The 16006-nt window shown below is 36.1% G+C and overlaps 1 protein-coding gene across 4 annotated transcripts in view; it reads right to left on the reverse strand.

Annotated features, from left to right (window-relative positions):
• Positions 1–16006, reverse strand: part of SCAF11 (SR-related CTD associated factor 11) — a 77472-nt gene that overhangs the window by 14400 nt on the left and 47066 nt on the right. For all 4 annotated transcript variants that reach the window (XM_045365103.2, XM_045365104.2, XM_015430804.3 and 1 more), the window contains 4 exons: positions 15225–15325; positions 11733–11797; positions 1072–1130; positions 790–902 (listed from right to left, as the gene is read on the reverse strand). In XM_045365103.2, the coding sequence (XP_045221038.1) occupies positions 790–902; positions 1072–1130; positions 11733–11797; positions 15225–15325 (338 nt within the window). The remainder of the gene's footprint in view (positions 1–789; positions 903–1071; positions 1131–11732; positions 11798–15224; positions 15326–16006) is intronic.

Below are 16006 nucleotides of genomic sequence, written 5' to 3' on the forward strand. Positions count from 1 at the left end.
AAAATAAACTCATTCCTAAAATAAGTACAATTTTTATATCGCAAATTAGAATTGTATTTATTTGTTAAAAATAACACTTGAATTTCTATCTTAAGTCACATAATTTTTTAAATAAAGTCAAGTCAGAGTAATATCCTCATTATTGAAAGAAAGAAATTCTAGGTGCAATGGTTTCCTACTTGAAACTAAGCCTAAGACAAAAGAAGAAAATAAAGGAGGGTAAGATGACTGCAACCAAAAATGGGCATAGTTCAGCTTTTCAAAAGCCTACTTAGATATTTTGGTACCTTGCCAAGCTCTAAAATTAAATCACACAATCTTATTATGTGCTGCTGGCTCAACTAACTATACGTGATTTTAAAGCCTCAATTTAATCTGCAAATTCCATAAATATCAACCTTGTATCTACATGCCTGTCACTAGGATTCAAAGATGAATGGATCAGCTCTAAAAGGGTTCTTCTTTAGGTAACATCCCCACAATCTAATAAATAACCTACTTCTCTATCATATATAGAGCTTATATAGAACAACTTATTAATGAAAACAAAGCACACTGGCATAGGCAATCATTGCACAATAGAGAAGCTCCCCAAATTAACAGGTTTTCTCTTGGCTAGAGCTACTTTACATTCCAAAAATTAAAAAAAAAAAAAAAAGAAAAAAACTAAAGCAAAAAAACCAAGGTGGGCCTTTCAGATTTTATTGGGCCTAGAGTTTAAATTTCTAGCAAAGTTAATAATTAAACATCGAGTATAAACAGCATAAATTAAAAGTAGAAAATACTAACCAATAAGCTCTATAGGAGGTAAAGGAAGATTCTCCAGGGTGACTAACAGAAGAAAACATATTGCAGAAAAAATTTCTGAAGCACTGATTTGTACTCCAATTTGATCTCTGAGGCTAGAAAAGTAAAAAGTAGTTAGTGAAACCACAAATAAAAATATCTCTAATAGGTAAATAATAGTTATACTTAAATATTTTGATATACCTGAAGCACTGGTTATTTATGGACTAAATAACCCTAAAGTGTTATTATTTAAGAAAAAGATTTTTCTTGGTTTCAACAAACCTTATTTATCTTTATTGCTGCATTTTTCTCTCCTCCTGTTTCACTGTATAAAGAGTTTCCTGTACAAAGACATAAAAGGACTTGGTTACCTTGTATTAATTTTTATTAAAAAGGCTATAAACCAGCACTGATACCAGTATACTGCCAAGGGTTGAAATATGTAGAAAAGCTGCATTTCAAATAATACACATTTTTTACACAATTTTCCCAAATGCCGATTTCATCTTATCTTGTTAAGCTACAAATACAAGTAAAATATAAAAGGCCACAATAGAGAAAACTGGGTGAAGTATGTAAAACCTGCTATGTTTACAACATGTGAGTTAAAATTCTAATCATTTTCTGCCACCTTATGCAAACTTAAACTATCTTGTAACAAAAGGTATACACAAGAAGTCAAGCTATTTAATATCAATAATGCACTTAACATTTCTTATCCAGCTATCATCTAGAAAACAGGTAGCTATCTCAAGTACAGGCTGACTAGGGGGCCTGGGGCCATCAACTCTTGTTAACCATAGATTACCATTTAGCCACTGGCAGCCACTTCAGGTGTGTTCTTTCCTTCAAATTTTATACTAAGAGGGAAAAGCAGACGTGTTGTCTGAAACTGCTTTTTGTTACAACAATGTTGGTGGCTTCACTGCTTACGACCTGTCTACAGTGCATATGACAACTGCCTTTTAATTTTCCCCCTTGCTTGCCTCACAAAGGGCCTATTGACGTAGTTCAAAATAAATCACACTAACTACGAGGCTTGTTTCCTGCACTGCAAGATCATATATATTTTGTTTTACTTCTGTTAGTCCAGTTGGTAATAGCCTACTTTCTACTTAATAGCATACTAATTTCCTTTTTAGTTATTATATAACAGCTGTTTGGTTTTGCACAAGTCCCTCTCAGAACTATTGTAACAAATGTAATTTCAATGTTAGTGGCAGGCGAACAGGCTGAGTTCTGGAACTTACTGCCTTACCCCTTTGAAAATCTGTATCTAAAAATCTGTATCTAAAAGATGATACGCTGATTTTTAAAATTGCTTATGAGGCAAGAAGTAAAAACGTGTGGTAGGTACATAGATACACTCTTAGAAATAACCATGTTCCTTCAGCTAGACATAGAATTGCTGTGCTATACCTACATAGTGTCTTTTATGCCCTAAGGATGCTGAGTTGTTTTGTTTCAGGTTGCATTCACTCAACACTTAATGAGTATGTAGTGTTTACACAGCATTCTTTCACTTGGAAACCTATCTCAGAAAGCCTTCATTAGATAAAACGCTCTCTACTGAAAGAACTGTTAGTTTTCTGTGGGCAATGCTACATGGGAAAATCCAGTCCAAAAGCTATTTCACGTATTTCTGGGTAATTCTCAGATAATTACTGAGCAGCTTCAATGACAATCCCTCAAAGTATTCAATACTGGTGAATTTGTCTAAATTGTGGTTTCCTGAAGATCGTTTCACAAATCCACCCTACTTGTCTGTTTTTGGAGGGCAGTGATACACCTTTTCATTTAGTTTTTATCAAAGTAATGCATGTACATACTTTAAGGTGTCAAACAGTACTTCCAAATTTATAAAGAAAAATTATGGAAATACCCGCTCTTGATTTCCACTTCCCCAAAGCACTCATCAAATCTTTTGGCTGTTTCTTCTAACATTTACTTCTTTATTTCTAAATAACATCGTTATACTACTCTTTTTTTTTTTTTTTTTTTTTTTTTTTTTTTTGAGACAGAGTCTCGCTTTGTCGGCCAGGCTGGAGTGCAGTGGCACAATCTCAGCTCACTGCAACCTCTGCCTCCTGGGTTCAAGCAATTCTCCTGTCTCGGCCTCCTGAGTAGCTGGGACTATAGGCGCATACCACCACGCCTGGCTAATTTTGGTATTTTTAGTAGAGATGGGGTTTCAACATATTGGTCAGGCTGGTCTTGAACTCCTGACCTCAGGTGATCCACCCACCTCCGCCTCCCAAAGTGCTGGGATCACAGGCGTGAGCCACTGCGCCTAGCTGGCTTCAGATATTTTCCTAGGGTTAATAATGGCTTTGTTTTTTCTTTTCCTTTTCTTCCTTATTATCCACCATTAATTTAGCTAACCACAACAAAAGTATAAATCTGAGTTTAATACACTCAGTTACAACAACTCATCCATGAAGTCTGTTCCCCACTCTCCTTGCAAAACTCTTTCTTTGTCCTGGTCCAATATGAACTGGTAACTCTCAAAACTGCTGTTCAATAGTCATTCTGGGATTGTCCTTTGTCATTATCCTAATAATCCTCTTTGTCCTCTTTATCTTTTCCTGAGTTGGAACTCATTTTCTGAATCTCACACTGTTCTTCCATTTACTATCTCATTTAGTGAAGTATATACATCCTCCAGCAGAAGTGGAAAAGGGTGGGAATTCTGAGTTAATACATGATGGATAGTTTGATAGGTTACAGAATTTTCTGGGTTAGTAATCATTTTCCCTAGAGTTTTCAAGGCATTGCTTCACTGCTCCAACTATTGTTGATGACACTGTGCAACCCCAGTCCTCTATGTGGTCTTTTTTTATTCTCTCTCTCTTGTCATCCTCAGACTTCTAGAACTTTATGAAGTACCTGGTATAATTATTTTTTCATTTACTAGGGTATTATTTCTTCATATCTGGACACCTGTGCTCTACTATTACAGAAAAATTCCCTTTGTATTACTTTTTAAAAAATAAATTTTTGCATTTTTCCTTTCTGAAATTTTATTATTTGATATTGAATCACTTAAATGAATATCCTATCATCTCTTTGACTTTAAGTACTACTTTCTGAGACTTATGAGCTTATCTTCTACTCCTGTTGAATTTTCATATTTTTGCTGTAATATTTTTAACTTCTAAAAGGTTTTTCTTAAATATTATTTTTCTTAAATCATTGATAAAACATCCCTTCTTTCAGGCTTTGAAGATATTAAATTTTTTAAAGTTATTCCCTATTTTCCAGCAATGGGTCTGTCCCATCAGGTTCCTTTTGTATCTGTTTTCATCTTTATTATATTGATTTCCCTCAAATATCTGGAGATCCTTGATTGTTGGTGGGACACTAAAATATTGATTGAAAATTATGTAGATGGGTGGTCAGAGCCTTTCAGCTGTTTCACTGTAGGGTGATCAAGCAGACATCTGGTTATTTCATTGGGAGACTCTCAAATGACATTATCTTTAAGTCTTTTCTTTTGGGCAAGTCAGTTTTCCAAAAGATGCCCCTTATCTCCTACTTTGGAAAATAATAATAATAAAGATTGCCAGTGCTTTGAAAAATGATCTTGGGTAGAGGACTAGAAGCCTCACCATTTGACTTAATTTCCCTCTCTGTTGTTTGCTGTACCATCATTTATGCTAAAGTTTAAATCTGGTTCAAATACTCATTTTAGAGAGTAAAAATCTCCAGTCTTTCATTGCATAGTCCCCTTGTTCTACCCTGTTCAGCCAGGAATCTTCAGGATCTAAAAATTTTTAATCAATTCTGTTTTCTGCAACCACCCCATATCTCTGCCTTCACAGATAATGGAGGCCTTCAAACTCAACTTTCTAAGGTTCGATGGTATGTGAACTGTCTTGAGATTCTTAACTCCATTCTCCTCGTGAAATGTCTGTGTATCAGCTTTCTGCTAAGACAATTTACCATCCCCTTCATACCATTTTACTATTTTGTGGACACTTATGTGCTATCCCCTCCTCTCCAGCTTTCTTGTCTTTGTGGCTTAAACTTTGTGGCTTAAAACTTTTCTTTCCAGCCAGGCGCCGCGGCTCACGCCTGTAATCCCGGCATTCTGGGAGGCCAAGGTTGGTGGATCACCTGAGGTCAGGAGTTCGAGACCAGCCTGGCCAACATGGTGAAACCCTGCTCTACTAAAAATATCAAAATTAGCCAGGCATGGTGGCGGGCACCTGTAATCCCAGCTACTCAGGAGGCTGAGGCAGGAGAATCGCTTGAACCCGGGAGGCAGAGGTTGCAGTGAGTCAAGATGGCGCCACAGCACTCCAGCCTGGGTGACAAGAGCGATACCCCATCTCAAAAAAAAAAAAAAAAACAAAAACACCCACACTTTTCTTTCATTCCTTTATTGTCATTTTAGTAGAGATTTGGGATGAGAGGGATCAGAGCATTAAACAAGTACTCAATCTGCTATGCTTAACTAGAAGTTTGTTTCATTTATTTTAATTCAGCATATCCCCAAACATGTTTCATGAAACACTAATCCCAAAGGATGTTTCATTAAAACATCCTTTTGTACAATATAAACAAGTATAATAAAGGCTCAGAGCTTAGAACTCAGTACTTGGCAGGTATCCAATTAAAGTTTGATTAATTGATTCCAAAGTTTAATAAAGATATACTTAGATGGATCTAGTATGTACTTAAAGAAATACTACATTAAGAAATGCCTGAAAGGGAGATCCTTCTGTAAACTATATCAATTATAAACTACTATCCCAAACCAAAGATTAATGTTCATTCCAAGAAACAAAGTGAATATAAAGGAGATTAAAAACAAAAAGGTGTAATTCAGTTACCTAGTATGACAGAAGAAAGTGGTATTTCCTCAACAAATTTGCTAATAGGTTTGCTGTCTAACCTTTCGCAATACCTCTAGTGTGGCAACATCATCTTCATTATATGAGAAAACTAGACAGTTTATATAATTTTACTAAAGTCACAGGTGTTTTAATGGTAAAAAAACTGTACAAAACTCAAGGGGCTTGACTTCCAGTAAAACCATCTATTAGACCTGCTGAAGTTTTAACTAATATACTATATTTATAGGCTATAATAATTTCTAATCAAGATATAAGAATTCACAACTTCATAAGCTCTACTCATTAGTTTGATTACTGTATAACAAATGACTTCAGATAGAAAGTCACACACCTATGTTTAAAGAACAGTCCCATCCTGCTTCACAAAACTTGAAGAAATTAAAGAAGTTTGGCCAGGTGCAGTGGCTCACGCCTGTAATCTGAGCACTTTTGGAGGCCGAGACCAGCAGATCATCTGAGGTCAGGAGTTAGACTAGCCTGACCAACATGGTGAAACCCCATCTCTACTAAAAATACAAAAGTAGCTGGGCATGGTGGTGCATACCTGTAATCCAAGCTACTTGGGAGGCTGAGACAGAAGAATTGTCTGAACTCAGGGGCAGAGGTTGCAGTGAGCCAAGATCGTGCCATTGCACTCTAGCCTGGGCAACAAGACCAAAACTCCATCTCAAAAAATATATGTAAATAAATAAGAAACCAAAAAAAGAAGCTAGGCTAAGCAGAGTTGCTTCTAAAATCTAACCAATCAATCCTAGATAAAGAGACAGACAATAGTTTCTCAAGTAGTTCTTTTATTAAAAGAAATTTAAATTATCCTTAGGCTATATCATGGTTTCTGTTCAGTGTAACTGGGCAAACAAAGATGTATTCAATTTGCACAATCCCTCACTAACTCTACCTTCACCTTGACTTTGTCTCTTGGTTCCTTGCTTAGTCATCAAATGTCAACATTTAAGGATACAAGCTGTCTTTTCTGTTGCATGACAGGCTCATTTCTGCCCCTAAACTTTGCAATAATTCCAAGTTACACTTACAGGTTCTCTTGGTCTTCTAATTAGTCCATTTGTTAATAAATACTGTCGAAGAAACCTTATAAGAAATGTGAAAATTAAAGGAAATATTTGAAACAAAAAAAATGTCCAAATTAAAGGTGAAAACTCTTAAAAGTTCTAATCTTACAGCTATGATTTATGACCTTTAGCCTGAAGGAACAAAAAATTACAGTTAACTGATAAGTGGCAAGCAGACATTCTGTTATCAAAATCAAAGAGAGCTAATTTTACATTAAAAATTATTTTTGAGCTTGAAAGTACATCCAAACAAGATCCATCAGAATGCCAATAATTTAAGTTACAAAGGTTGCAGACAACCATAAAGTGAGAGGCTTAATTAAGGTCGGTAACACTAACAATATCATGCTTTAGTATTATTTTGTAGTAGAAAGTGGCATTGGATATGGAGTCAGAAGACTGGATCAAATTCTGGTGGCTCCAATTATTAGCAATGTGATCTTGCACAAGACATTTAGCCTTTTAAAAAAGACTTTACAAAATGCTGTTAATACGCAATCTCAGAAAACAGAGTTAGTTTATTAACCTTCTCTTTTGACATCTTTAGGAACTTTCTAACAGATACTTGGCTTCCCATCCTTTTGGAATACTTTAACCAGGTTAGTTTTTCTACAACAGTTTCACCGCATTGTATCTCAATGAAAAAAAACTTTTGTGTCTACCTGCATAGCAATCTTCCTTTTCAGTCTCATTTCCTTTTATTTATTTATTTTTTTGAGAAAGGGTCTTACTCTGGCACCCACACCGGAGTGCGGTGGCATAATCATGACTCACCTGAAGCCTCAACTTCCCCAGGCTCAGGTGGTCCTCCCACCTCAGCCTCCCAAGTAGCTGGGACTACAGGTGTGTATCACCACACTTGGCTAATTTTTGTATTTTTTGTAGAGGTGAGTTTCACCATGTTGCCTCAGTCTTATTTCTGATCATCATAATCTTAAACATTCTGCCTGAACTCAAGAGTGAGAAAAGAAATGACAACTGGAAGAAACCATCAATTTAACTGAGGAGTCAAGCATAAATAAACATATATATCAACAAAAACTGTTCATTAAAATAACATGAAGATGAATAGATCTTATTTGTACATGAAATGTAAACATCCAATTTCTTCAGAGCATCTCTATGGTCGTAGACACCTTACTTATCGAAAAACGAATTTGCCCCTCATCTTTACTGAGGTACAATTGACAAAAATTGTATATATTTAAGGTATACTACTTAATGTTCTGATGTATGTACACATTGTGAAAATAATCACAAAAACTAAACATATGCATCCCCTCACAGTTACCATTCTCCCTTTTTCTTGTAGTGAGAACACAAGATCTACTGGGTCGGCGAATTTCAAGTGTACAATACACCACTGTTAATTATATCCACATTGCTGTACATCTATACATTAAATATCCAGAATTTATTCATCTTGCATAACTGAACCTCTGAATCCCTTGACAAACATCTCCCTATAAATCACCACCATTCTACTTCCAAAAGATAATTCTTCATTATACCCTCCCAGACGTTCTCCCACCAGCCTTCCCCATCTCAGTAGCTGGCAACTCCTATTTTACCAGTTCCTTAGGTCAAGACCTTGTAAGTCAACCCTGACTTCCTTCTTTCTTGTAGCCTATATCCAATCCATCAATGAATCCTGTTAGCTTCATCTTTCAAGTACGATGTAGTTGACCCTCGAACAACATGTGTTTGAACTCCAATGGTCTGCTTATTCATGAATGTTTTTCAGTAAAAGTTACACTGAGTGTGCTTGCCTCTTCTGCCTCCCCTTCCACCTTTTCTGCCATTGCCATCCAAGACAGCAAGATCAACCCCTTCTCTTCCTTGGCCCACTCAATGTGAAGACAACAAGGATAAAGACCTTTATGATGATCCACTTCCGCTCAATGAACAGTAAATATATTTTCTCCTCCTTATGATTTCTTAAAAACATTCTTTCACTAGCTTACTTTATTGTAAGAATACTGTATATAATACATGTAACATATAAAATGTGTTTATCAACAGTTTATGTTTTATCTGTAAGGTTTCCAGTCAACAGTAGGCTATTAGTCAAGTTCTGAGGGAGTCAAAAGTTATACACTGATTTTTGACCTAACTCTTGTGTTGTTCAAAGATCAATGGTACATACAGAATTGAACCACTTCTCATCCACTAATATCTTCCTGGCCCAAGCCACTATAATTTGTGGCCTTCACAGCCAGAGTAATCCTTTAAAAATGTACCAGATCATATTACTCCTGAAAACACTCCCTAGCTCACACTGGCCCTAAATGATCTCCCCTTATGTTTTACTGTTTCTCCTCCATCGACCTAATTCAGTCATTCTAGCCACAATAACCTCCTTGCTATTCTTTGGAGACATTCCAAGAATATTCCTGTCTCAGGCTTTTACACTTGCTGTTCCCTTGCCCCGAACAATCTTCCCTGAGATATCTTCATGGCTTAAATTCTTACTTCTTGAAGGTCACTGCTCAAATATATCTTTATTCAAGAGGGTTTCCCTAACACTTTAAATAAACGGTCATCTCCACAATGTCATCACCCTTTAACCTTTTACCCAGCTTTATTCTCTTTAAAGCATTTATTACCACCTGTTTTATATATATTTATATTTTTGTTTGTCTATGAGATCTCATTGGCAAGCACTCTGTTGTTTTTGTTCACTACTATACCCCTAAGAGTCACTGTGCTCAGTACAGTTAGGTATTTGTTGAATGTATGAGTAATCTCAATTCCCTTTTGCTTCTCCGAGTATGAACATCCAATACTGAGTATGTACTGAATATGAATCTAGAATTTAAACCTGAACAATTTTCATCAAATGTAATACCTAAATATAAGCTACTTCATCCAATAAATAATCTATTTCAATACAGGAAGAAAAACTGACCATGTTAGACTTATCAAATTTACCCAGTAAAAAGTAACATCATAGCAAAAGTATTAATAACTAATTGGATAATCAATGAGTACAGTGGTCCCCCCTTATTCACGGTTTCTCTTTCTGCAGTTTCAGTTACCTGTGGTCAACTGCAGCCCAAAAATATTAAATGGAAAATTCCAGATATAAACAATTTCTAAGTTTTAAATTGTACACCATCCTGAATAACATGATGAAATCTTGTGTCACTCTACCTTCATCACAAGAAGAGTAAGTACAGTAAGATATTTTGAGAGATAGCCCACATTCACCTTTTATTACAGTATATTGTTATAATTGTTCTACATTATTATTCATTATTGTTAATCTTTCCACCACCTAATTTATAAATAAAACTTTATCATGGGAATGTACATATAGGAAAAAACATAATATACACAGAATTAGGTACTATCTGTAGTTTCAGGCATCAACTTGGAACATACCACCCATGGACAAGGGGTAACTACTATACCCAGTTCCCTTCAAATCAGTCCAGGTTGATCAGTGAAGACATTTGCTCATAATTACCTCAGCATCAGCACTCTTGTATTATCCACTCAAAGTATAATCAGTATTTCTGCCTATCCTAAACCAAACAAATGACTACAGGCATCTTAAGTAGATACAGCATTGAGTTACAGGCCTTAGACAATGTTAACCTTCTGGCAGAAATGGTTTTTTTCCTCACTATCATTTTAAAATAGCTATCCAATCTAATATTCCACATTCTAAACAGTAAAACAAAATCTCAAATCAGAATTAATCATAGATGCTTATAAATGACCTTTACTATGTTGAAGCATATGGAATTTAAGATTTTCCTATATTTCACCTTCTAAAAATGAGCCCAGGCAAGAGATACATACTTTAAGAAAATTACAGTGGGCAGTGGTCTTAAAACTAAGACTAGCATAATTTAGTGGGCCAAATTATCTAGAGAAAATCTGTAACATCATTTAATCTTCCTCTGCAGCAAATTTTATTTTGGGTCTTAGAACTGGCAAGCGAATGCTATTCATAAAAAAAAGAATGCTAATCTACAACAATGACATAGAAAAGCAAAGACTGTTTTCATATCTAAAGCTGACAAAAGAAAAATGCCTTTTCAACCACAAAAGTCCAGAGATCAAAACAACTTTCATTTCAATTTCACTTTAATAGTAAAATTTCAAAGGTAGAACGTTTGTTAATCTATAAATCTAACCTGAGGGATCATATTAATTCTAATCAAAAATAAAACCAACAAAAAACCAACAAAACTTGGTATTCATAATGCATAAAAAATGAAGTTATTCACTTTTTAAAACAATTAATTCTTTCACAGCTCACTAATTCACTAGTTCTAGCTGTAAGCGGAAATTCACTGTGACTTAGTCTGGAAAATAAATGCCCACCTCCTTGCTTACAAACAGACCATAGTTAGATGTTCTCTGGGACAGAATAAACAGCCTGAATCCCCAAGGAGGAATCACAAAGAACTATGAATGTTGTCATTTTTATGCAGGCTCTGGTGCAAAGCCTTCCTGTATATTAGAAAATCATGTACCAGACAAAAACAGAAGACAGGAATATTTAACTGCTCATGTAGATAAACATGTTAGAGATGCTTTATTTTTAAGTTTCAAATTAAAAGTAAGGCTAGAGGCCAAACTACAATTTCCTTCGGGAACTGTGAATTACTTTCTTGCTGTCACAGTCTTCCTTTGCTACTGCTTACAGTTACTGGCCCACAAGGTATTTAATCTCATCTCCCCTACGGACTTCTGCACTAATGGGTGGAATAAGGCCACAATATGAGCTGGTCAACACCAAAAAATTGTGAAACACTCTTTTCTCCACACACACACACACACACACACACACCCCTACCTTTTAAGAGGAGCAAGAAGAAAAAAAGGGCAGAAAACAGTATAAATGGCTCCATGAAAACAAAATTTATGTAGGATTTAACACAATGTACAGACCTCTGAGGACTATTTTCCAGCCCAAGATGTTACTGATGAGAACTCTGGCACAACCATTAAATTAAAAAACAACAAAAAAGGTAGAATACACAGGCAAAAAGTCACTTACTATGTATCAACTTCAAATCACAAACTTTTGCACTTAATAGATCTTCTCTTATGATGGCTTTTCTTCTGTAAACATTAATAAAGACAGGAAAGAATTAAGAAAAAAAACTGTCATTTTGCCCACTTATTTTCAACTCATTCTCCTCCATCAAAACGAAATCTATTATGCACTGATTTTAGTAATTATGCTGAAATCTGGTAAATGGTTTAAGGATATTCTCACAGACTCCCATGAGATATTAGAATGTCAAGTTAGGTTTCAATAACTATTGAGTTGTATTATCTCAGTCTTTTTTTTTTTTGAAGACCAGATTTTGCTGACACCCAGGCTGGACTGGTGTGGTGCAATCACGGCTCACTGCACTCTTGACCTCCTGGGCGGAAGCAATCCTCCCAGCTCAGCCTCCTGAGTAGCTGGGACTACAGGCATGCACCACCTTGTCAAGTTATTTTTTTCTATTTTTGCAGAGAGTTTCCCTTTGTTCCTGAGGCTATTCTTGAACTCCTGGGCTCAAGTGATCCTCCCGCCTTGGCCTCCCTAAGTGCTGGGCTTACAGGTGTAAGCTACCATGCCTTGCTAGTATATTTTTTATTCTTTTTTTTTTTTTTTTTTTTTTAACTAGACATGAGGTCTCACTACGTTGCCCAGGCTGGTCTCAAATCCCTCATTTCAAGCGATTCTCCTGCCTCAGCCTCCCAAAGTGCTGGGATTACATGCATGAGCCACCACGTCTAGCCTCATCTCAGTCTTTAAACAATAATCTTATTGGCTGATCATGACTGACTGGCTACAGAGCCATGCAGAGTAGAGGTAAGCAGATATTACATTTTTTAAAAAGACCATTAGGAAATTTTAGCAAAGAAAGCATAATTAGTTCCACTCCTCACTTAGTTACCATTCTCTACAATGACTTAAAATGGAGGTTCACTACCAAGAAACAAAATACCACTGTAGTGCCTTCTTTGGAACTGGTAAAAAGTATCAGAAAGAGAGAGGTCCCAGGGTTTTATTGCTTTGGAAGGGAGAGGAAAATTGAATGGAGTTTGTCTGCATGTTGGAAGACCAAGCATCCAGTAAACAGAAGACTGAATGACAGGACTACTAAAAACATCCAAGACTCCAAAAGAGTATAATGTAAATATCCAACAGCTGACAGAGATTTTCCACCTTGGGAAAAATTGTTAAGCTAAGCCTTGGTGGGCAAAGGCAAATTATTAATGTTGCAGCTGTTATTTCCTTACGACGAATCTCTGAGAAAAAGCAGTTAAATATGGGGACGACTTTTGCTATGTTAGACTAAAATAAGAACTGTGAGCCTTATAGGTCATTTTGTGATGACCACTACACTCTTGGTAAGAGCCAAGAGAATTGGGTAATTTTGAGGGAGCAAACAAACAAAAAAAAATGCACATCTATGATATTGTCACAGCCAGTGATATGAGTTGTACCAAGAATTAAAGTATTTCTACCAAAAGGCATTTCTTCACTACGCCTGGGAAAAGTGTACTAATACAAGAACCAAAGCTGATAAGTATTTTTCAGAAATAATTATAAAATTTGGTCTAATGCAGTTACTAACTTTGGGGCTCATGGGTAAACTCTTGGAGTGGGTATTCCGTGAATACCCTGAAATCATATACAAAGTTTTACGTCTGTAAATGTGTATTCTTCTAGCAGAAGGGATCTGAATCATTCTTCACATTCTTAAAGAATACCATAACTACCCAAAAGTTAACATCTAAGGAGCTACAGTGTTATAAATTAGTCATAGGTTCAATAAACCTCAGTGACTATTGCCAACTGTTTTGGGAACTAAATAAACTTACTCTTTTAAGAAATTAGTATTCTGATGAAAAGTACTAATGAATCATATATTTAATTATGAGTGTGACAACATGTTGACTTAAAAATTCAACTTTTGGACAGCTCTAAACACATTTCAGATCAAAATGAGCTTATGTTTCAAATGTATTAGAACAAGTTATTTTAAGCATTAATTTCCAGTGTACTACTCATATTCAATTTAGTTCAAAAATGTGTTAAACACCTATTAAACTCAAGTACTCAACACTGCATTTCTAGGCATTTATGTTAAAACAGGCAATGGTTTTAATAGCAGCCAGAAAAAAAAAAACATATATATATACAAATGTTTTAACATAAACACTTGTTATAGCAGATAGCAAGTGCCTGCTGCAACACAGGAAAGCAATATGTGAAGGTTAATAAGCAGTTTAAATTATAATTGATGAAGAATGTTGTGCTATACCATTAGGTAGTCTCTACTTTTTGTCCATAAATAACTTGGTCAGCGCTGTCGGCCGGGCGCGGTGGCTCAAGCCTGTAATCCCAGCACTTTGGGAGGCCGAGACGGGCGGATCACGAGGTCAGGAGATCGAGACCATCCTGGCTAACACAATGAAACCCCGTCTTTACTAAAAATACAAAAAAAATTAGCCGGGCGAGGTGGCGGGCGCCTGTAGTCCCAGCTACTCGGGAGGCTGAGGCAGGAGAATGGCGTAAACCCGGGAGGCGGAGTTTGCAGTGAGCCGAGATAGTGCCACAGCACTCCAGCCTGGGCAACAGAGCGAGACTCCGTCTCAAAAAAAAAAAAAAAAAAAAAAATAACTTGGTCAGTGCTATTTACAGTGTGGTATGAGCACCAATGCTTATCTATTAGGTGTTTAATATTGGTATGTGATTAAGTACAACAATGAGGGTAAGCATTCAGAATTTTGGTTTGTTTTTGAGACAGAGTCTTGCTCTGTTGCTCAGGCTGGAGTGTACTGGTGTGATCATAGCTCACTGCAGCCTCAGATTCTTGGGTTCAAGATATCCCCCTGCCTCAATTTCCTGAGTAGCTGGGACTGCAGTCATGTGTCACCATGCCCAGCTAATCTGTAAATTTTTAGTAGAGACAGGGTCTCATTATGTTGTCTAGGCTGGTCTTGAACTCCTGAGCTCAAGCGATCCTCCCACTTCAGCCTCCCAAAGTGCTGGCCTTACAGGTGTGAGCCACCACAGCTGGCCAGCATTCACAAATTTGACATTGCTGAACATTTTATTTTACAAAAGGTTTGGTCTAAAACAGATTCAGAAATAAACCTAAAAGAACAAATTCTTTTAATTATTTTTATTTTGTGTTATTTTTTAGTAGAGACAGAGGAGGAGAGGACGGTCCTCACTATGTTCCCCAGGCTGGTACCAAACTCCTGGTCTCATGTGATCCTCTCACCTTAGCCTCCCAAAGCACTGGGATTACAGGAGTGAGCCACTATGCCCGGCCAGAACCAGTTCTTCACCAAAAACCAAGTATAGCTCAAATTAGATTCTCAGATTTCAGCTAGTCCCTCCTTAAATTATCAAGGGTGTGCTTTTGAATAAATGATTAAACACATTTAAACCCCACTTCATTTTTTTTAAATACCCTTTTGGTACTAGTTAACTTCAGTTCCACTCGTTTGCATTCCACTTCTAAAGTTAATCACTAACCTTATACAGCTTTTAGAATTTTCATGACAGGAGAACTGTTTCTCAAATGAGTTTTCATTTTTCCTGTTTTTTGTTTCTCTCAGCTGTTTTTTTACTTGAACCTATGAGAAAAGCAAACTTAATTTAGAGCAACAATCTAGCATTAGAAATAACTTTTTAATTCTTCCTTGAAATGATTAAAATTACAGGAACAAAATTGTCTGATTAAAAAGTGTAGTCCAAATACATATGCTTATTCATTCAAGCATGCTAAACCATAAGCTTAGCGAGTGTGCTTAGCTCTGGGGAAACAAAATAGTGAGAGCTAAGAATAAACAGATTAAGTGCTTATAACAGAGATATGAACACAGATTTGTATATACATATAGGACTCAGAAGTTAACTGAGGATGTCACAGAAGACTTTAATGAGTAAATGATTTATGAGTTCGTCTTAAAGGATAGTTAGGAATTGGTCTAAGAAAAAAATATTCTAGATGGAGGAAAGAACAGAGTTGTAAGGAATAGTGAGAAGCCAATGTAGACAGGGAAAAAGAGAGTAGCTAGATATGAAATTGGTGAAATGTGTTAGGACTCAACTGTAAAGGTTCTTGAATAAGAAAATAATTCTACAGGCATCAGAGTGGACTTTTTAAAGAAAGTAAATGCGATGATCAAATTTGTTTTTAGGAAAATAACTTTGGTGTGATATGGAGAATCAACCAATTAAGGAGAGACTATAAAAACCAGGAAATCAAAAAGAAAGCTCTTAAGATAGACTAGATCTATGCTGTGCAAGACAAC

This window comes from Macaca fascicularis, chromosome 11 (assembly GCF_037993035.2).
Source record: "Macaca fascicularis isolate 582-1 chromosome 11, T2T-MFA8v1.1".
NCBI classification, from domain to species: Eukaryota; Metazoa; Chordata; class Mammalia; order Primates; family Cercopithecidae; genus Macaca; species Macaca fascicularis.